The following is a 20,671-nucleotide window of genomic DNA, read 5'->3' as shown; positions in this document are numbered from 1 at the left end:
CATTAAGCTGCATCCACTTCCCAACAGCTGCTGCTGTGGCTGCATGCTGTGATATGGACACAGCTGTGTACACAAGACAGCTCAGCCACGTCCAAGTGGAGTCAAGGCAGGTTTCCCAGCAACAAAAGACAGAAAAAAGGAGGCATAAGAGGCAATAAGAGCCTGATATATTTCAGGTGGGATTCACCCAGCCATCCCTGGTGACACAGAAGAGTCATAAATGCAGGTTTTCCTGATAACAATGTGTTTCTGGCTGCTTGCTGTCCCAAAAGCAGAGCTGAGCTGCTGGAGCAAGGTGGCAAAATCTACCTTTGCACACTGAGGGCAATTTGATGGAGGCTTAGAAGCAGCACAGAGGATGTCTGAGCCAATTTGCTCAGTCTGGGCTGTTCTGCTCTCCCAAACAAGCGCTCTGTGTGCAGCTGCAGGATTTGGATGCCCAAGCCCACATTAGTGCATTATTCCTCATGGCATGGGAGAGCTTATGATTGTGAGCAGCATTACCCCAGCCCAGCAATCAGGGTGTACTGCCCAAAGCCAGAGAACACCACCAAATCCCAGGCCCTGCCCAATGGACTTTTTCACCACAGCGTTTCTCACTTAGTAGATAAAGGCCACTTCTGCTCATGAGCTGCAGCTTTTTGCTGCTAACCCCTTCTCATCCTTCTCCTGCCAAGTGGCTTCAGACATTTCAGACACAATTCACCTCAAAGCTTAAAACACCACTGCAGAGTTTGCTCCATTTACCTCCCATTTCATTTGTCTCTCAGCTTTTGATCAACAAGTTCCATACCCAGAGCATGTTAAAGGGCTAAGTGAAAGCAAAGCTAAATCCCTTTCACACCTGCCTCCTGAACCCAAAGCAGTGCCATCTCCTGACAGCCACATGCCCTTGCTGCTCCTCCCTATCCAGAAAATCCCAAGGGTTTCCTGAAGGCACTCTCCCAGCTGTTAACTTCCTGGAATGATTGGATTTAACCCTTCCCTCCCCACTCCCCACTCCCCCCTCCCAAACCCCAGCCTTTGTTTCTGTGGTTAAAAACTCCAGATGTCTCCTGATTGGTTTTAATTAAGGGATTTGATTAAAGGTGAATTGGCAAAGAGCATGGCACTCAGTGTCCTCTGGAGAACACTGGGCTGCTTGATTGATTGGGTGGAGGGGCTGTGATTCTGGTCAGGGTAGGTGGTACCTAGTTCACCTGCGATGAGAGAGGCCTGGTCTTGAGTTGGGAGGTTTTCTGCTGCTGATAAAATGCAAAGAGAACTAAACAAACCCAACATGGTCTTTGGAAAGAACAAGAACAATTGCTCTGGAACTGCTGATTGGCAATTTAGCTTCAATAGAGCATGAGAAGATAGAGGGGGGAAAAAAAGTCACCTAACCTGATGACAGTGCTGGTCCAGACACAAGGGATTTGTCCAACCACCCTGCAGATTGCTTTTGCCTGCCCTCCCTGCCAGCAAGCCTGCTGCTCTTCCCATGCAGGACATCCTCCTTTCTACGGGTTCCTCCTGACAAGTGCTGCACAGCCCTGGCCTCTCTCTCTCTGATGACCTCCTGTTCTATTGCTACCAGCCAGTGCAAGCCTGCAGACCACAGAATCTTAACATGGTTTGGGTTGGAAGAGATGCCCAAAGGGCATCCAGTCTGACCCCTTTGCACTCAGCAGGGACATCCTCCACTAGATCCAGGTTGCCCACAGCCCTGCCCAGCCTCACCTTGAAGACCTCCAAGGATGGAGTCTCAACTACCTCTCTGGGCAACCTGTTGCAGTGTTCCAGCACCCTCCTGGTGCACAACTTGCTCCTCACATCCAATCTCAATCTGCTCTGCTCTCATCTCAAACCATTGTCCCTCATCCTGTCCCTGCAGGCCTTTGGGAACAGTCCCTCTGCAGCCTTCTTGTAGCCCCTTCAGGTACTGGCAGGTTGCTCTGAGCTCTGCCTGCAGCCTTCTCTTCTCCAGGCTGAACACCCCCAGCTCCCTCAGCCTGTCCCCACAGCAGAGGTTCTCCAGCCCTCCGATCATTTTCATGCCCTCCTCTGGACTCTCTCCATCAGGTCTATGTCTTTTCTGTGTTGATGGCTCCAGAGCTGGATGCAGGCTTCCAGGTGAGGTCTCAGCAGAGCAGAGAGGCAGAATCTCCTCTCTCCATCTGCTGGCCATGCTGCTTTTCATGCAGCCCAGGATGTCACTGGCCTTCAGGGTTGCAGAATTAACATTACTCTTAACAACAAATCTTCTACCACCCTGGCACCATTCCAGAAAGCTTTTAGGGAGATGCTCACAGCACTTGCTGTCAAGGTGGATGCCAACTGTTTTCCCACATCAAGGCATGCTCTCAACTGCATCCAGCCCAACAAACAAAACCTCAAACCAAAAAGCAGCATCACACCCTTGAGGCACTTTGGCTGTTCAGTCTGAGCAGAAACCCCAAATGGCAAAGCACAGCCAATAAAACCTTCCCCATTTCAGAGAGGAGAGGAATGTCTGGGATGGTAACTCCTTGTCCTGGGCCTGGTCTGATACACTTCTAGGTCTGGTGCAAATCCTTCCTTCAGCTCGGAATTGCTCCATCACAATTTCAAATGAGGTCCAAGACTCTGAAAATAACAAGTCCCTTGGCAAGCAGGTTCAAAGATCTACCCCAAAGCAAAGGCAGGGAGGTTGAGGATGCACTGCAGTGTGAGCTTGTATTGCCTACTGCAGCTCCAAGCACAGCTCAGCACACAGATGTGATTGATGTGCATTTGCTGGCAACAGAGGATATTTATACAACTCTTTAAGAGCACCTTTTAAGTCCAAGGCAGCTCAGAGGTCAGACCCTGCCAAGCTTCACTGCTAACACAGAGAGCTTAGCAAGTGACAGATCTGAAGTGCCTGGCAGTGATGCAAGCAGGGCAGGAAAATGGGTAGGAAAGGAGCATTTCCTTGCATTTCTCTGGAGGTGCAGGAACTGTGCTGTCTGCATTATGATGTGCTGCTCCACATCCCAGTCTGGAATCCTAACCAGCACACCTCTGCCTACAGGACACAAGGCTGACACACCCTGTAAACGTGACCTCAGGAGAGGGCAGGCTGCAGCACCTGCAACACAGACAGGACACTGCAGCTGGCTGCAGGACGGAGGGAAAGGGACTCTTCTCTTGCAGCCCTGCTGGCTGCCCAGCAGCAGTCCCCTCTGAGTTTTGAGAGAGCAAAAGAGTCTTTCTGCTGACACACTGCATGTGTGAAAGCAGTGCCAGGAGAAGTGTGGGCTCCCAGCAGTACCTGCTCTAGGAGTGCCACTGCCAAAGGCACTTCTGCACTGCATCACCCCAACACCTTTGAAAACAAGAGAGAGGTACAGTGTGGAACATCCCTCAAATCCTGCCTAACATTCCCTCTGCTCCCTGCTTTGCAGATCTGATCCTTGTCTCTCCACCTGGATGAGAAGTGTGTTCATGGCTGGGATTAGAGAAGGACCCCTCACACTTCCTGCACAGTCAGACATAAGCCAAGCTGTTCCACAGGGTGCTGAGTAGAGAGAAGGGTTTGTCATCACAAGTCACTGTCCCACAGCAAACAGTTATGTCCAGGCAGTCCCAAGAAGACATTGAGCCCCTCTTCAGCACATGCTTTCACCATGCACACTCAAACATGCTCTTACAGGTCAGCCACACACAGGGACACTCAGGAAAGGGCAGGGAAAAGCATTTCTAAATCACTTCTGCTTGTCTTTGAAGGCATTCACAGCTACACTGAGTCACTGGGGAGGTTTAGACTGGATATTAGGGATTTTTTTTTTTCCCAGCAAGTCAGGTATTGGAATGAGCTGCCCAGGGAGGTGGTTGAGTCACTGACCCTAGAGGCACTCAGAAGTCGTTTGAATCTGGTGCTAGGGGATATAGTTTAGGGTGAACCTTGTAGAGTAGGGATACTGCTTGGACTTGGTGATCCTGAGGGGCTTTGCCAACTAGAATGTTTCTGTGCTACTCACAGGATGCTTTGGGTTGGAAGGGACCTTGAGATGATCCAGCTCCAACCCCCTGCCATAGGCAAGGACACCTCCCACTAGAGCAGCCTGCTCAAGGCCTCACCCAGTCTGGCCTTGAACACTTCCACTTATTAGCCTGAGTGGTTAGGAAAAGCAGTGGATGGAAGTGAGCTGACGCCACAGCAAATGTTGTTTGAGTGGAAGATGCTGCTGCTCCCAGAGCAGGGCTGCAGGAACACTTCACATCTGCATGTTGAGATACTGGAATGTGTCCAGAGAAGGGCAACAAAGCTGGTGAAAGGCCTGGAACACAAACCCTAAGAGAAGAAGCTGAGGGAGCTGGGGGTGTGCAGCCTGCAGAAGAGGAGGCTCAGGGCAGGGCTCATTGCTCTCTACAACTACCCGAAGGGAGGCTGTAGCCAGGTGGGGTTGGGCTCTGCTGCCAGGCAACCAGCAACAGAACAAGGGGACACAGTCTCAAGCTGTGCCAGGGGAGGTCTGGGCTGGATGTTAAGAGGAAGTTGTTGGCAGACAGAGTGATTGGCATTGGAATGGGCTGCCCAGGGAGGTGGTGGAGTTGCTGTGCCTGGAGGTGAGGCACTTACTGCCATGGTCTGGCTGACTGCTAGGTTGGACTGGCTGAGCTTGGAGGTCTCTTCCAACCTGGTTGATTCTATGATTGGCCAGGGCTGGGTGCTAGGGTTGGCCTGGATGAGCTTGGAGATCTCTTCCAACCTGGTTGATTCTATGATTGGCCAGGGCTGGGTGCTGGGTTGGCCTGGATGAGCTTGGAGATCTCTTCCAACCCGATTCTATGCAGCCTTCCGTATGATCCTATGGAGCCTCGCTCTGTGGGAGCTGGGATCACCTCCCCTGCAGCAGTGGGGAAAACTTGCTTGGTTTTCTTTCCTGTTCTCCACCACCCAGCAGGTTCTGATGCCAGCCTGACAAGGTTCAAATTGTGCCTCCTTGCACCCTGTTTGGGCAAGACAGAAGCTGTGCTGGTGGCAAGGTCCGGCTCGTCTGCTGGGGCAGTGCTCGCTGCGGCAGCACAGCTGCATCACTGCCAGCTGTGTGGGGAAGGGGATGTGCTTTAGAAATGCTTTGAGCTGACCCTTTAAGCAAAAGCAGACTTTGCACAGAGCGTTCCCCAGGCAAAGGTGCAGGTTTCACTGTGTGAGTACCAAAGCATCCCCCCCTCCCTGCCTGCCCCCCGCTGTCCAAGCGCAGACCTGTTCTCTGGGATGCAGGAAGGTCACTGGTTGCAGGCAGAGTACCTGTTGGTCCAGGAGGTAATGCATAAGCCACAGAGGTTGCTGGTGGTCCTGGCCTGCCATGCTGAAAGGATGTGCCAGAAGGAGGAAGAGGGAAGGAAGAGACGGGATTCAGGCTCGTTGGGGAGGGTTGAGGCTGCCCGGGGTACAGCGGGGAGGGCACGGAGTGGGCAGGGGCAGAGGGTGGGTAGGGAGGGGTGGTGTTGGGAGCAGGGTTCGGGTAAGAGGCTGAAGCAGGGGCAGTGATAGGCTGCTGAAGCTGATAGAGTGCTGGTCCCCCTGTTCCACAAGAGTACTGCTGTGTGGCCTGATACACTACAAACAGGGAGAAAAGACATTCAGTCAGTGAGCTGATAACAGAGGAGCAGCTTCCACCTGCCTCTGCTTCCTTATCTGCCTGACCCTCCTCTCTTCCTGACCCCTCCCCACCTCACCCTCCTGGCTCCCGCAACTCTGCCTGCACTTGAAGGACTGCTCAAAACCTCAGTGTGGCACTGGGGGCAGGATGCCAGAGAAAGAGCTCCCCTGGCTGTGAGGACTCCCATTCTCCCCTCATGCTCTCCTGCAGCTCAGGCTGGGGCTGAGGCATGTGGCCTCTGCTGCTCTGCAGACCACTGTAATACTCAACCTTGCCCCTCAGGGAGGGGAAACCTGCCCCAGGTTTGCACAAAGGGAGGTGAGCAGGTCTCCGAAGAGAAGGCAAGCTCACATCCTCCCACTGCAGGCCCTGCAGCTTAGCTTCACTGCCTCTTCTCTGCCCATCTGCACCCACTGTCTCCTGCCTGCTTTGAGCGTGCCAGTGCTCTGCTCCCTCCTCATTCACCTCTACTACTGCCCTTATCTCCTCACCCCTTTTTGCATCTTCATAGAGGCCCAATAAGAAGTGGAAGGCCCAGCCACACATGGCTGAGTCAGGCCCCTCTTTGCCAGGCCCACACTGCTTCTTCAGGACTCCAGGAGTGAGGGGTTCTGATCCCAGCACACCCCTGGGAAGGGCCAGCTGAGGAGTGAGTTGTGAGCAGACACCTCCTCAGCAGGAGACAGTGTCTGACAGGAGGTGCTTGACGTCTGGACCACAGCAAGACATGACACTGCTCAGATGTCATCTCAGGAGCTTCCCCACACCCTGGAGAAGTGGCACTGGCTTGGTCAGAACCCTCCCAAGCCCAGGGCACGGTGGCCTCAGCCTCACCAGCTGGCTGTGGAGGAGCTGCTGCTACTCACTCTGTGGGTACGCTGGGTGGGCTCCTGCCTGCGAGTAGAGGCTGTAGATGGGGGCTGAGGCCTGCTGCGGTGGCACGGCAGGGCTGAGGGCACCTGGCACGACAAAGCCTGCAGGAGGTGGGTTGTCTCCCTGGGGAAAGAGATGGCAGGAGAAAGGCAAGGGGGAGACAGTTTAATCAGCAGCGGTGAGGCAGCGCTGAAGCCAAACCGTAACACGAGCAGCAGCTCAGATGTCAAGGCTTGAAACCAGGTTCACCAACACAGGGGCAAAGGCCTCCAGCCCTGCCAGTGGCCTCTGGTGCCCAGCATAACCCTGAAAGCACAGCCTGTGTGTGCAGTGCCCCCAGCAGCAGCAGAGCAGCACAAACCTTCCTGCACAAGGAGGAGGTCCCTGCCAGCACTCCCTGTTGCTCAGGCAGCCCAAGAGCTCCCTCCTGCCATCCACACCTTGCAGCTCAGCACCTGAAACCTTCACTCTGAAGCTTCTCCACGGGCAAGAGGGGAAGGGAAAAATATCATCACACTTCAAATATTCCAGTGTGGAGCCAGGCTTGAGGGGGCTCAGGTCACACTGAGCTCCCACACTTCAGGCTTTCCAGAGCCACTCATCAGGGGCATTGGTAACAAAAGAAAACCCAAACAGCACAAAACCCCATAAGATGCAGAGGAGCAAAACCAGAGCACATCTGGAAGCTGCTCCTATGACCTCTCCATACCAGACTATACTGGAGGGGGACTTATTGGGGTTGAGCAGGGGCTCAGAGAGGAATAATGAAGGTTATACCTGTGTGTCAGAGGGACAGCCTGCAGGAGGATGGCTGGGAAGGGCAGTAGGAGTTTTGTTACTCCAGGTAGTGACAGTAGGGGCAATTCTAACCTGAATTGAACAAAGAAATACCAATCATGGAAAACAAAACAATAAAAACCACCCCAAACCTTGAAGGGTTTCACAAAACGAGGTGCACAGGGCAAGGTTTGCATGCTGGCACTTGTAACACACAGCCATAAATTCTCAAGAGGAAGGAAGGGCAAAGTGCATTCAAGACAGGCAAAAATCACTGCAGTGGAGCTGAAGTGAACTGCAGAGTGAAGATGAAGCACAGTGGAGCTGCAGCTACAAGAGGCTGTGGAGCCAGTGCAGTGTCACACGTGCCAGGGCACCAAGTCTGCCTCCTCCCTCACTCTGCTGTTGCAGAAGCTCCCCCAGGCTACTGCATGACACTAAGCACCACTAACCACAGCTGGAAGGCTCAAAGTTCCATGTTAAATTCAAACCAGCCTCACACAAAAGCAGCCTAAGTCAAGCTCAAGATGAATTTTAAGAGGTTAAAAGCTGACGTTCAGGTCCTGCACATGCACAACCATACAGCTGGATGCTAATTACTGCTCCTTTCCTCTGTCTTCCTTCTCCATAGATTCACAGAATGGGTTGGGTTGGAAGGGATCTTCGAGACCATCCAGTTCCAACTCCTCTGCCACGGGCAGGGACACCTCCCACCAGCCCAGCTTGATCAAGGCCTCGTCCAGCCTGGCCTTCAACACCTCCAGGGGAGGGGACATCCACAGCCTCCCTGGGCAACCTGTGCCAGTGCACCCTCACTGCCAAGAATTTCTTCCCCATCTCCACTCTCAATCTCCCCTCTCCCAGCTCAAAGCCATTGTCCCTCAGCCTGGCACTCCCAGGCCTCAGCAGAAGTCCCCTCCCCAGCTCTCCTGGAGCCCCTTTCAGGCACTGGCAGGCTGCTCTAAGGTCTCCCTGCAGCCTTCTCTTCTCCAGGCTGAACAGCCCCAACTCTCCCAGCCTGTCCCCATAGGGGAGGTTCTGCAGCCTTCTGATCATCTTTGTGGCCTCCTCTGGATCTGCTCCATCAGGTCCAGGTCCTTCTTGTGTTGGGGGCATAAGATAAAAGAGAGGGTTCAAAAACCTGTACTGAAAGGCTGTCCAGTCTTAAGCAGATATTCCTGTCTGGGACAGCAGCTCAGCAAGGGCTGCCTCAAGAAGCTCACACACTTTCTTATAAGCAGATCAAACAAAACAGGTATCCCAAGACTCAAACAGGTAATTTCTTCCCATTCTTATTCATCAGCATACTCCTGGGCACCTCTCTGGCCTCTCTCCCCCCCAAGCTTCTGCTGAGCCTGAGCTCCCTGCAAAGCCAAGAATAGAGAGTGAACAACCCTTGTGGGGTTGTCAGCTTTTCCCTAACAAGTAGGGCTTGCTTAAGTAATATCTTGAGGTGTTCCTGAGACAGGAGGAAGAAGAAGGAACTCTGGTTTAAAATGCATTGCTCAGATCACACCATTTAGGCAGCAGCTGCTTGCCACAGCCACATGGGAGAAGGCAGCACAGCTTTGTGAGGCAGGCCACTGCTTACAGCAAGACAGGCCACAGGCACAGGGAAGAAGAGCAAAGAGGTAATGATTGACACTGATGCATTCCAAATCATCTGCAGTGGTGTTAGCAAGGTGATCTTGTATGAGCAGGATGAAGGCTTTGTCCCTCTGAGATCTACCATGTTAACACCCTGGAGAGAAGGCAAAGGCACACACATCAAGGGAGAAAGAACAAAGCCCAACTTCCCCCCACCTTTCAAGTCCTTCCTTCCTGACCCCGTTTTTGTGGCAAGCAGTGCCTGAAGGGCAGCACCGACAGAGACAAGCCTCAGTGGTGCCAGTCTGCTCTGCAGGAGGAGAGCACCTGCAGCACTAACACAGCTCTGCTTTCAGCACTGCCATCCCTAAGCTGCCATGCAGAGCAGAGCCAGAGGAGCTCCAGCTCTGTGCCAAGGGATGTGCCCATAGTCAGGGCTGTACTCACACCACCCTGCAGTGATGGCCAACATGGTCTGATGCAGTCATCCTCAGGATAAAGATAAAACCAAGGCACCTACCTCTTGCATTTCTTCTCCTCCCTGCATAGCCTCAGCTTCTTCCCTCACCTTTCTTTTGGCACAGTTGACAGCTAGCCCAGGTCTGCCCTACCACACTCCTCTCATCCCTGCCTGTGCTCTCTTACACCAGGACAGGAAGATGCCCTCGTTGTAGGCTGCATCTACAACTGCTGAAATGTGCCCTCTGTCTTTTACTGCCACCACTCAGCAACTTCTGCAGCCAACAGCAGAGCTGGGGGTGGAAATAATCAGGCCCTGAGAGTCTAACGAGCAGCACGAGCAAAGCCCCAAGGCCTGCAGGGATAGGAGGACGTCAGGGACTGTGACAGCAAGCACAGAACAATCTCACAGTGCTCTCCCACGTTGTCATTCCTGGCACTGCAGCACATTTCCAAACATCTAAGCCTCAGAAGCAGGCTCCTTGACAAGGTAGTTAAGGAAGGTTTGCAGAAGAGGAGCAAAGGCTGTGTCTGTGCTGAGTAAAAAGCAGCACCAATGACTTTCACCACAGGGCTCTTGGCAGAGATCTCAGATCTGAGTGAAGATCTACTGAAAGCTACTCTAAGGGGCCCAAGTAGCTCTCAGCAGAGATCTGAGCCCTACCTTAGACCAAAAGAAAGGAGACAAATTCCTGTCCCCTTTCCAGAACTGAAGTATGATTGCCCCCTCAACTTAAGACCCCCTCCATACCTGTTGGTAATACTGCTGGGCTGGAGCCTTGGTCCCGTGCTGCAGCTGGCCAGCCCCAGTGCCAGCCTGGCCTTTGGGCATGGGCTGCCTCTCGTAGGGTGCCCTGGGGGCCTGCTGTGCCCCGGGGAGCTCCTGGGCTCTGCAAAGCCGGTCCCGCAACAGCACAATGTTTGGCTGCAAGCAGAGGAGGACAGGAAGGGAGGTTAATGGCACAGCCTGGCACCCAGAGTGTCACACCAGCAGACAGACTGCCCACAGCCATGGGCTCTCCCCTCAGAAGCCTGCTCTGCTCTGTGTGACTGGAGTGAGTCTTCTCTGCAGGAGACATGGATTGGCCTTATGTGGGCCTGCCTCCCATGGCTGCCATGCTCGTGTACGAGGAGACCTGAAAGAACACAAGCAACCAAACGCCAAGGCACCAGTGTGGCTGGGTCTGGCTTCCAGGAGGGACTGCTGCCCCTTGGGCAGACACTGGCTGCAAGGACAAGAGCCTGATGGCAAGAAGGCAGTGTACTTCTGGCAGCTCAGCAAGGTCAGGGCAGGCAGAAGGGAAGCAGCCTGCCATGTCCCCAGGCACGTTTCAAAGGACACTCCTGCTGCCTGCCCACCCCACGCAGAGCCCTTGGCCTCGCAGCGCAGCTGCTCACACGGACAAGATGCAGCCACAACCCCTGAAGGGCCTGTACCTGGTTGGTGTTGGCAGGGAGGAAGGTCAAAGCTGCAGCAATGCTGCCCTGGGCTGCCAGCAGGTTGGCATACTGGCTCATCTTCTCGGCCAAGAGGGCCCCCACAGCGTTAGGGTCCACGGCCTGGGTGAGCTGCACGGCTCTGCGCAGGATGACCACCTTCTCTATCAAATCCTGGGAGACCAGGGGGCAAAAAGCACAAATCAATCACAAAGAACAGCAGGGTGAAGCAGGCCTGGCTAGCAACTGTCACAGAAGCAGAGAGCTGGAGGGGATGGAAGAGAACCCTGGAGTGTTAAGTACTCCCCTGCCACAAAAGACGCAGGCATTCAACCCCCCTTTACCAAAAGCTTTTAAGCCTTAACCCCACCTCTTTCTACAAGAAACGTGTGAGCAGGACTGCCCAAAGGACAGAGCAGGAGTGAGGCCCTCTGTGTTTCACACCACATTTGCTAAGATCATATGTGTGCTACGGCTAGGAAAGCCACCCAGCTCCAGAAGGAGAGGCACCCCAAGAGCCACCCAGCTCCAGAAGGAGGAGGCATCCCAAGAGCCACCCAGCTCCAGAAGGAGAGGCACCCCAAGAGCCACCCAGCTCCAGAAGGAGAGGCACCCCAAGAGCCACCCAGCTCCAGAAGGAGAGGCACCCCAAGAGCCACCCAGCTCCAGAAGGAGAGGCACCCCAAGAGCCACCCAGCTCCAGAAGGAGAGGCACCCCAAGAGCCACCCAGCTCCAGAAGGAGAGGCATCCCAAGAGCCACCCAGCTCCAGAAGGAGGAGGCATCCCAAGAGCCACCCAGCTCCAGAAGGAGGAGGCATCCCAAGAGCCACCCAGCTCCAGAAGGAGGAGGCATCCCAAGAGCCACCCAGCTCCAGAAGGAGGAGGCATCCCAAGAGCCACCCAGCTCCAGAAGGAGGAGGCATCCCAAGAGCCACCCAGCTCCAGAAGGAGGAGGCATCCCAAGAGCCACCCAGCTCCAGAAGGAAAAGGCTGGCATCCTGCAATGCAGGCAGCTCTCAGGCTGCATCAAAGCTGTGCAGTGGATCACTGAAGTGCTGCATTCTGTTACTTTCAAGACCTTTCTGTGTTGTGTCACCAACCTGAAGGGACAAGGGACTGTTTCCATCCTGAGCTTTGGTCCAGCAAGCAACAAGCTTCTCCACGTTGCCAGCACAGATGTAGCAGAGGCAGGCCTGTGTCTGCAGAAGGCTGTCCCCCTCACTCTCCAGCCTGCTACCCAGGAGATCTAGGAAAAGCAGGAGCAAAGAAGATGTTGATGAATTATTTGGTGATGCCTCCATCATTGCTGAGGTTGGGGAAACCTGCACCACTTGGTGTGCCTCTGCTGAGCGCTCTGCAGAGGGGTACTGCCTCTAGGCTCCATTGGTAAGGACATGCTCTGGTGTCCAGAAGGCTACCTGATGGGAGCCCAGGGCACTGCAGAAGCAGGACTTGTCAAATGCCTGCAAACCCAAGACAGGTCAGAGGGGACAGTCCATCTGCACACATGACACAGGGCAAGAGGCTAAGGTTCGGTTCTCTCACCCACACTTAGCTATCCCTCACTTCAGGAGTGCCATTTGAACTTGCAACCAGATAAGGAGCAGTAAGCAGCAGAACCATGCCAGGCTGGTGTGTGCTGACAGCAGGCAGTCAGCTCCCCAGACAGCATGCCTGGTGTCTGAGGGGCACAGGGTGCCAGACACACAGCTATGGGCACTAACTGCCCCAGGGGTTAAACCCAGGCAGCACACACCAGGGCAGGCATGCCCACTGCCTGGGAAAGAGCACTTCTTCCAAGAAGCCAAAATGGCTCTTGGTAAAGAAGAGGAAAAAGCTTCCCTGAAACATTTCCATTTGTGTCCCATGCAGAGGCACTAAGACACGGGTGCTGAGGCTGAGACCCCAGCCACATCAGCACCACCACTACACATCTGGAAATGGTAAGAGCCCAGCAGCTGTGCACAGGACACTGCCGCTCACCGAGGTCTGAGGGTTCAGCACCCAGGAAATCAGGCAACAGGGCATGCTGGAGGTACCTCTCCAGCTCTGCACCAGGACCAGAGCAGTATGTTACCCATCAAAGCAGCTAGCAAGACAGGACAAGAGTTTGCTGGAAGGAAAACAGCCCTGGCAAGGTGCAGATTTGCTCCAGGTGGAGCAAATAACATCCAGCCCACAAAATGACCTTACCGCAAAGGGCTGCAAACTCGTCTGGCTTGGCATAGGTGAGCACAGCAGCCAAAGCCTCTCTCCAGTTCTGCAGATCACAGGACTGCACAATCTCTTTCCAGTTCTTCATTACCACTGCAGTGATGAGCTACAGCAGGACAGAGACCACAGTTAATCAGAGTTCCTTTGGTTTTGAGGATAATGTGAACCTACTCGAGTGTGCTCATCCCTGCTGCACCAGGTCACTGCACTGCAACTCAGCAGCTGCACAAGAGAACGTTTGACTTCCAAACCTTCTCAGTGAAGTCCCAAAACAAGCTCAGATAACACAGGCAGACCAGTTCCTCTTGCCACAAAACGTACAAGAGAGGAATGGACAAATCTCTGCAAGCTGGGATTGCTGCAATGCTTCCCAGCACTGCTTCTGCAGACAGAGACAACATCCCCAGCATTCAGCTAGAAACTTTGGACACTGTGCCCAGCAAGGGGCAGAAGTTTGGGTTGGCAAGAGAATAGAGTAGGCCAGGTTGGAAGAGACATCCAAGACCATCCACAGTCCAAGCTATCACCCAGCCTTACCCAATCGACCAGACCATGGCACTAATTGCCTCATCCAGTCTTGTCTTGAATGCCTCTAGGGATGGAGCCTGAACTACTTCCCTGGGCAACCTGTTCCAGTATTCCACCACCATCACAGTAAAGAACTTGTTCCTGACATCCAACCTAAATCTGCTCTTCTCTAACTTTAAACCATTGCCCCTCACAACCTACCCCTACAGGCCTTTGCAAACAATCCCTCTGCAGCCTCTTGTAGCCCACTTCAGGTACTAGGTTGCTCTAAGGCCTCCCCAAGGCCTTCTCTTCTCCTCCCTGGGCAGCCCATTCCAGTGTCAATCACTCACTCTATGAAGAACAAGCCCCTGGCCTCAGGCTGAGCAGTGAGAGGCAGCTGAAAAGGCTGCTTTTAAGAGGCAAATCTGCAGCAGTATCAACCCAAGCTGGCTGCAGCACCTTTAACCCTGCACCCATGCACACAGCCTGCCTCTTCACCAGCTCTGAGAAGCAAATTCCAGTTTCCTCTACTTCAAGCTCTGCTTCCAGTTATCTTGCTTCAGATAAAAAGTGGACTTGGCAGCTCTGCTGCTGTTTAGTGAACAAAGCCCTTTTCATGCCAAGCATTCAAGCTCAAACAGCTGAATGAGCAGTCAGCCTGCATTTTGGGACCAGAAAAGAAAAAACCCCCACACCTAAAGCACACCTGGATTCCAAGTGATGATAAAATGCCACTTACAGCCCCCAGCATGTGGTGCTGTGTGCCCTGCCTCCCCAAGCTACAGTGCTTCATGGCCTTCAGCCCTGCTGCAGGAAAGCACTTATGCACAGGCCCACTTCACAGGCTGCCTCCTGCTACTGTCTGAAATGTCCTTCTTGGACAGTGGACTTCTAGGTGATCAAGAGCAACTTTCTCCCCTCCTCTAAAGGCAGCCATGTGTGCCAAACCAACTGTCCTGTGCTCCTTTAAGCCTACTTCTGTTTCACCCTGCTGTTGTTACGTTGTCAGGGTGGTAGTGAAGAACACAGATCTGAATCAGCAGCATCAGCAACTGCCAGCACTGCAAAAAGCTGCAAAGAATAACAAGCAGCTTGGCTGTGAGCAGGCTGCCTGCTAGACAAAGGCTGCCTGATCTACCCTGGCATGCTTAGCTCTCTGCTGTGCATGCGGCAAAACCAAGCCTTGGCAAGGTCTGCTAAGAGTTATCACAGCAGGGATCAACATGAAGCTGCTGCTCTGAGTACCAATGGAGACACCTGACAATGAACAGGCTGAGAGGTGTGCCCCCAGAGGGGTTCCCCCTGAAAGGTGTGCCCCCAGAGGGGTTCATCCATAGCAATGACAATACTGGAGACAAGGAAGGGACCTTACAGATCATCTACTTCTAATTCCCCTGCCATGGTCAGGGACATCTCCCACTAGAATCACAGAATCAGTCAGGGTTGGAAGGGACCACAAGGAGCAGACAGTTCCAACCCCCTTGCCATGCCCAGAGACACCCTACCCTAGAGCAGGCTGCCCACAGCCTCATCCAGCCTGGCCTAAAACACCTCCAGCCATGGGGCCTCAACCACCTCACTGGGCAACCCACTCCAGGCTCTCAGCACTCTCATGCTGAAGAACTTCTTCCTCACATCCAGTCTGAACCTACCCATCTCCAGCTTCTCTCCATTCCCCCTAGCCCTGTCACTACCTGATAGGAACAGGTTGTTCAAGGCCTTCTACCTTGCCTTGAACCCCTCAAGAGATGGAGCCTGAACTACTTCCCTGGACAACGTGTTCCAGTATTCCACCACCATCACAGTAAAGAACTTGTTCCTGACATCCAACCTAAATCTGCTCTTCTCTAACTTTAAACCATTGCCCCTCAACCTATCCCTGCAGGCCTTTGCAAACAGTCCCTCTGCAGCCTTCTTGTAGCCCACTTCAAGTACTAGGTTGCTCTAAGGTCTCCCCAAAGCCTTCTCTTCTCCAGGTTGAACAGCCCCAGCTCCCTCAGCCTGCCTTTAAAGCAGGGGTGCTTCAGTGCCCTGATCACCCTTGCAGCCTCCTCTGGACCTCCTCCACCAGGTCCATGTCTTTCCTGTGTTGAGGGTTCCATATCTGGCTGCAGCAGTGCAAGTGAGGTCTCCCCAGAGCAGCGCAGCGGAGCAGGATCCCCTCTCTCCAGCTCCGGCTATGCTGCTCTGAATGCAGTCCAGGCTGCCACTGGCCTTCTGTGCTGCCAATGCCCACTGCTGCCTCCTGTCCAGCTTCTCCCCCACCAGCACCCTCAAGTCCTTTCCCATAGAGCTGCTTTGTATCATCTCCTCCCCCAGCCTGTATTGACAGTGCCCAGGTTCAAGACCCTGCACTTTGCCTTGTTAAACCTTGTGAGGTTCACCACTCCAGTGTGTGCAGGTCCTTCTGGCTGATATCCTGTTCCTCTAGCATACTGATAGCACCACTCAGCTTGGTGTCATCCTATCCAGGTACCATGCCCTTATTCTCCTTACCAATGCACTAAAGTAGCGCAACACAAAGCCTTTTGCTCTGAGCAGACTCCTGGCTCTTCACCAGGAGGGTGCTGGAACACTGCAACAGGTTGCCCAGGGAGGTGGTTGAAGCTCCATCCCTGGGCATATTCAAGGTGAGGATGGACAGGCCTCTGAGCAACCTGACCTAGCGGAGGTTGCCCCTGCTGCCTGCAAAGGGGGTTGGACTGGATGGGCTTTGGAGGTCCCTTCCAGCCCAGCTCATTCTGCGATTCCTTAGCGAGTCCTCACAGAAATAAAGCTGCGGCACCGCAAGGAAGCCTTCGGGCGCAAGGATGAGAGCTGAGAGCTGCCGAACCGAAGGGAAACCCAGAAGTACCCTGGTGATTTTGCTCTGCATCTTGGCAAAGTACTTCTCCTGCGTCCTGGCCAGCAGGTCCTGCCCGCCGGCGATGGCCAGGATGATGGCGTCGGCCATGCGGCTGTCGTACAGGCACAGCTCCACCGCGCTCTCGAAGTCGCCCGTCAGCAGCGCCTGGCTCAGCAAACCATCCACATCTGCAACCAGACAGGTGAGGGCACAGAGCCACTGAGACCTGCAGCAGCAGCAGCTCCTCCTTGCATCCAGCCGCACAGCTCTGCGCAGAGTGCTCAGCCTGCCCAGCGCAGCTTCTGACACAGCTGCTCAGCTTCTACTCCAGCCTCAAACTGACCGCGGTCACGGCCAACCCTTGCTTCTGGCACTCCCAGCCCTTGTCAGAAGTCCCTCCCCAGCTCTCCTGGAGCCCACTTCAGGTACTGGTAGGCTGCTTTAAGGTCTCCCTGCAGCCTTCTCTTCTCCAGGCTGAACAACAGGGGAGATTCTCCAGCCCTCCATGGCCTCCTCTGGACACTCTCCAACAGTTCCATGTCCTTCTTGTGCTGGAGGCAGTGCTGCAGGTGAGGTCTGAACAGAGCAGAGGGGCAGAATCCCCTCCCTGTGCTGTTGCTCTCCCTGCTCTGCATGCAGCCAGCACACAGCTGCCTGCTAGGATGTCAGCAACCAGTGCTGGCTCCTGGGCAGTTTGGCACCAACTGATACCCCCATGGCCTTCTCCTCCAGGCTGCTCTTGAGCCACTCCTCACCCAGCCTAAGTCAAGGTAATCCTGCACAACCTGTACAGAAATTGTTGTCCTTCTGCTACCCCAGGATCAGCATTCACAAACCCCAGCACTATCAAGGTGGGGTTTGTTTTACCTCCACTAACAGAGATGTTGAAAGTCTTCTTTGCAGGTCCCAAATCTTCAGTTTCCTTTTTGTGGTCCTTCACCACCTAAGAGAAAGGAAAAGCATCACTGTTGGGATGATGTAGCCTTGGAATAAACACACTCATGAAACACACCTGGCTCTTACATTCCAAATCAAGGCTAGTCCTTCAGACTCCCAGGCACCTAAGAGATCATTAACTCAGAAGGGAAGTGTGTCCCTCTCCTTCACCACAACAGTGCTTGAGCACAGGGGAAGGAACTGCACAAAGCCACCTCCTACGCACACTGGGAAAGGCCTGGGCCCAGAGGACCTCCAGTGCAGGTCACCACAGCACTGCTGCATCACTGCTCTGAGAGGCAAGAGGAGCATTTGAAAATGGATGCAAAGGGGGAAAGGAAGGCCCAGATTTCTAACCAGCAGGGAAGGCTGCTGCAAGCACCAGCATGCACACATGGAGAGCACCAACGCCACCAACCAGACACCTGGCTCCTGGGCACTGATGCACAGGCACACAGCCCTCACTCTGACCCACATCCCTGCCCACAGGCACACAGTTCTCACTCTCAGACCCACATCCCTGCCCACAGGCACACAGCCCTCACTGATCCACAACCCTGCCCACAGGCACACAGCCCTCACTCTGACCCACATCCCTGCACACAGCTCTCACTCTCAGACCCACATCCCTGCCCACAGGCACACAGCCCTCACTCAGACCCACATCCCTGCCCACAGGCACACAGCTCTCACTCTCAGACCCACATCCATGCCCACAGGCACACAGCCCTCAATCTCAGACCCACATCCATGCCCACAGGCACACAGCTCTCACTCTCAGACCCACATCCCTGCCCACAGGCACACAGCTCTCACTCTCAGACCCACATCCCTGCCCACAGGCACACAGCCCTCAATCTCAGACCCACATCCATGCCCACAGGCACACAGCTCTCAATCTCAGACCCACATCCCTGCCCACAGGCACACAGCTCTCACTCTCAGACCCACATCCAGGCCCATAGCATGGTGGGGAACAGATACCTCTCCCAAGAGCTGATCCTCTGTAGCCAGGCCTTGGTCCCCCTCGTTCAGCACAGATTTATCAGACTCTGCAGAAGCCTTCAGCAGAGAGAAGATGCCATAAAAAAAAAAAATAAGAAGACCAAAAAGGCAGGAAAAAAAGAAAGGAATCCTTTGCCCTGTACAGTACAGACACCTTCCCACCACCAGCAGCCTGCACATCACAGAAATGCACTGTCCTGAGTACAAGCATGGTAGAGGCCCTCTGTGTCCTTGTTCTATGTCACTGCACGGTACACTGTGCTATTTTCATCTCAGCTGCCTGAAAACATGCAACAGAACTTCTCTTCCCCTTTAAAACCTGCAGATGGCATCCAAAATGTCTATGGCACAAGAGCAGTGCAGTCCCCTTGGTGCAGACTGAGGCCACTGCAACTACACCAGTGTACTTCTCACTCTTGCAAAGAAGTGTTATGGGGCCCCAGTCCTGCTCCTTAATAGAGCCTGGACAAGGTGCTGCTCTGCAATCACAGAATGGGAGGGCTTGGAAGGGACCTCTGGAGATCAAGTCCAACCTCTCCCTGCCAGAGCAGGTCACTCAGGGCACATCACACAGGAACACATCCAGATGGGTCTTGAAAGCCTCCAGAGTAGGAGACTCCACCACCTCCCTGGGCAGCCTGCTCCAGACCTCCAGCACCCTCACACCAAAGAAGATTTTTGTCATGCCTGGGAAGTGAGGAAGGGAGTCAGCTAAATGTTCTAAATGATGTATCTCTGCAGCTCATCCCTGTGTCCCCCTGAGGCAGTGAGACTGAGGCTGGAAAGGGTAAATTTGTCTACCTGCATTTGTGTCATGCTTTCAGAGTAAACTGCTGTGCTGGCCTCGTGTGACACTTGTATGGAAATGACACAACTTAGAACAAAGAACTGAAAGCAGTCAGTGCCAAGATAGCCAACTCCTCACTCTTATCCAATGAGAATGCTCAAAACAAGATTTTTACCCAGTCACTGTGTTCCACAATTGGTAGAGTTAGCACAATGTGCAGAATGGCAGACAAAAAGCCTGCTGCTATAGCAATCATAGAATCAACCAGGTTGGAAGAGACCTCCAAGCTCAGCCAGTCCAACCTAGCACCCAGCCCTGGCCAATCAACCATTAAGTGCCCCAGCCAGGCTTTGCTTCAACACCTCCAGGGATGGTGACTCCACCTCCCTGGGCAGCCCATTCCAATGCCAATCACTCTGTCTGCCAACAACTTCCTCTTAACATCCAGCCTAGGCCTCCTCTGGCACAACTTGAGACTCTGTCCCCTTGTTCTGTTGCTGCTTGCCTGGCAGCATAGATCAACCCCACCTGGCTACAGCCTCCCTTCAGGTAGCAATGAGGTCTGCCCTGAGCCTCCTCTTCTGCAGGCTGCACACCCCCAGCTCCCTCAGCCTCTCCTCACAGGGCTGTGCTCCAGGCCCCTCACCAGCTTTGTTGCCCTCATCTGGACATGTTCCAGCACCTCAACATCTCTCTTGAATTGAGGGGCCCAGAACTAGACACAGTGCTCAAGGTGTGGCCTGACCAATGTTGAGTAAACAGCTTCAGCTACTATATCCACATATTCTTGTGTTGCTGTTCTTTTGTCCATCACTGACTGATCTGTACAGCAACAGTCATGTTGAAATCAACTGCCAGGCAGCAAGGCTCTGGCCTGTCTCACAGGCAGCTCAAAGTGTCACAGTGGGCAAGACATGTGCAGCAAAAAGAGCCTGAACTAAAAGCTGTGACACAGCCCTGTGCTGGAAAAGGAGTGGGGAAAGTGGTTGTTTTTTCAAGTACCTTCACCTAACCAAAGAGAAGAACTTGTCCTTTGCTGGGCTGTGACTTACTTAGGTACAGCTACAGAGCAGAAAGGAAAACTACCCTGACTTAGGCAGCACAGAGCAGAGCTGTGCCCAGGTGTTTGCTTACCTCTCCCAAGTCACCATCTGCCAGAATGTCTTTGTTCAGAGTGGATGAAATCTAGAAAACAACCAAGACTCCAGTAAGTGCTCCTGTACTTCAGAGAGGCAGAGCTCTCACTCCTCTCTTGGACTGCAAAACTGGGCACCTGTGGCTAATGTGTTGCTTGCAGAACAGTTCACAGGGAACTCAGTTTCCCAGCCTGGTGATAGATTTACAGCCTCTTGTTCTGGCACTCCCAGCCCTTGCCAAAAGTCCCTCCCCAGCAGCCCCTTCAGGTACTGGAAAGCTGCTCTAAGGTCTGCCTGCAGCCTTCTCTTCTCCAGACTGAACAGCCCCAACTCTCCCAGCCTGTCCCCACAGGGGATTTTCTCCAGCTTCCTGGCCTCCTCTGGACCCACTCTAGTGGCTCCATGTCCCTCACACGAGTCCCTCTTACTCATGAGTTCTTTATTTAGGCAATTTGAAAGCACAGAAAGTTTTCCAGTGTCCTTTGAAACAAAGGA

At 53.7% G+C, this 20,671-nt stretch overlaps 1 protein-coding gene across 6 annotated transcripts in view; it reads right to left on the bottom strand.

Moving 5' to 3' along the window:
- SEC31A (SEC31 homolog A, COPII coat complex component) overlaps positions 1-20,671 on the bottom strand; it is a 46,916-nt gene that overhangs the window by 9,891 nt on the left and 16,354 nt on the right. Inside the window, exons 14-24 of one of the 6 annotated variants that reach the window (XM_064149598.1) lie at positions 20,175-20,225; positions 18,233-18,310; positions 17,180-17,255; positions 16,322-16,500; positions 12,937-13,063; positions 11,844-11,989; positions 10,743-10,916; positions 10,057-10,230; positions 7,260-7,352; positions 6,476-6,605; positions 5,210-5,566 (exon numbers count right to left, since the gene is read on the bottom strand). In XM_064149598.1, the coding sequence (XP_064005668.1) occupies positions 5,210-5,566; positions 6,476-6,605; positions 7,260-7,352; positions 10,057-10,230; positions 10,743-10,916; positions 11,844-11,989; positions 12,937-13,063; positions 16,322-16,500; positions 17,180-17,255; positions 18,233-18,310; positions 20,175-20,225 (1,585 nt within the window). The remainder of the gene's footprint in view (positions 1-5,209; positions 5,567-6,475; positions 6,606-7,259; positions 7,353-10,056; positions 10,231-10,742; positions 10,917-11,843; positions 11,990-12,936; positions 13,064-16,321; positions 16,501-17,179; positions 17,256-18,232; positions 18,311-20,174; positions 20,226-20,671) is intronic. The other 5 variants (XM_064149599.1, XM_064149602.1, XM_064149601.1 and 2 more) reach the window with 5 other exon arrangements.

The sequence above is a fragment of the Pogoniulus pusillus genome, chromosome 10 (assembly GCF_015220805.1).
Source record: "Pogoniulus pusillus isolate bPogPus1 chromosome 10, bPogPus1.pri, whole genome shotgun sequence".
Taxonomy (NCBI): domain Eukaryota; kingdom Metazoa; phylum Chordata; class Aves; order Piciformes; family Lybiidae; genus Pogoniulus; species Pogoniulus pusillus.
This window is presented reverse-complemented; position numbering and strand designations above follow the sequence as displayed.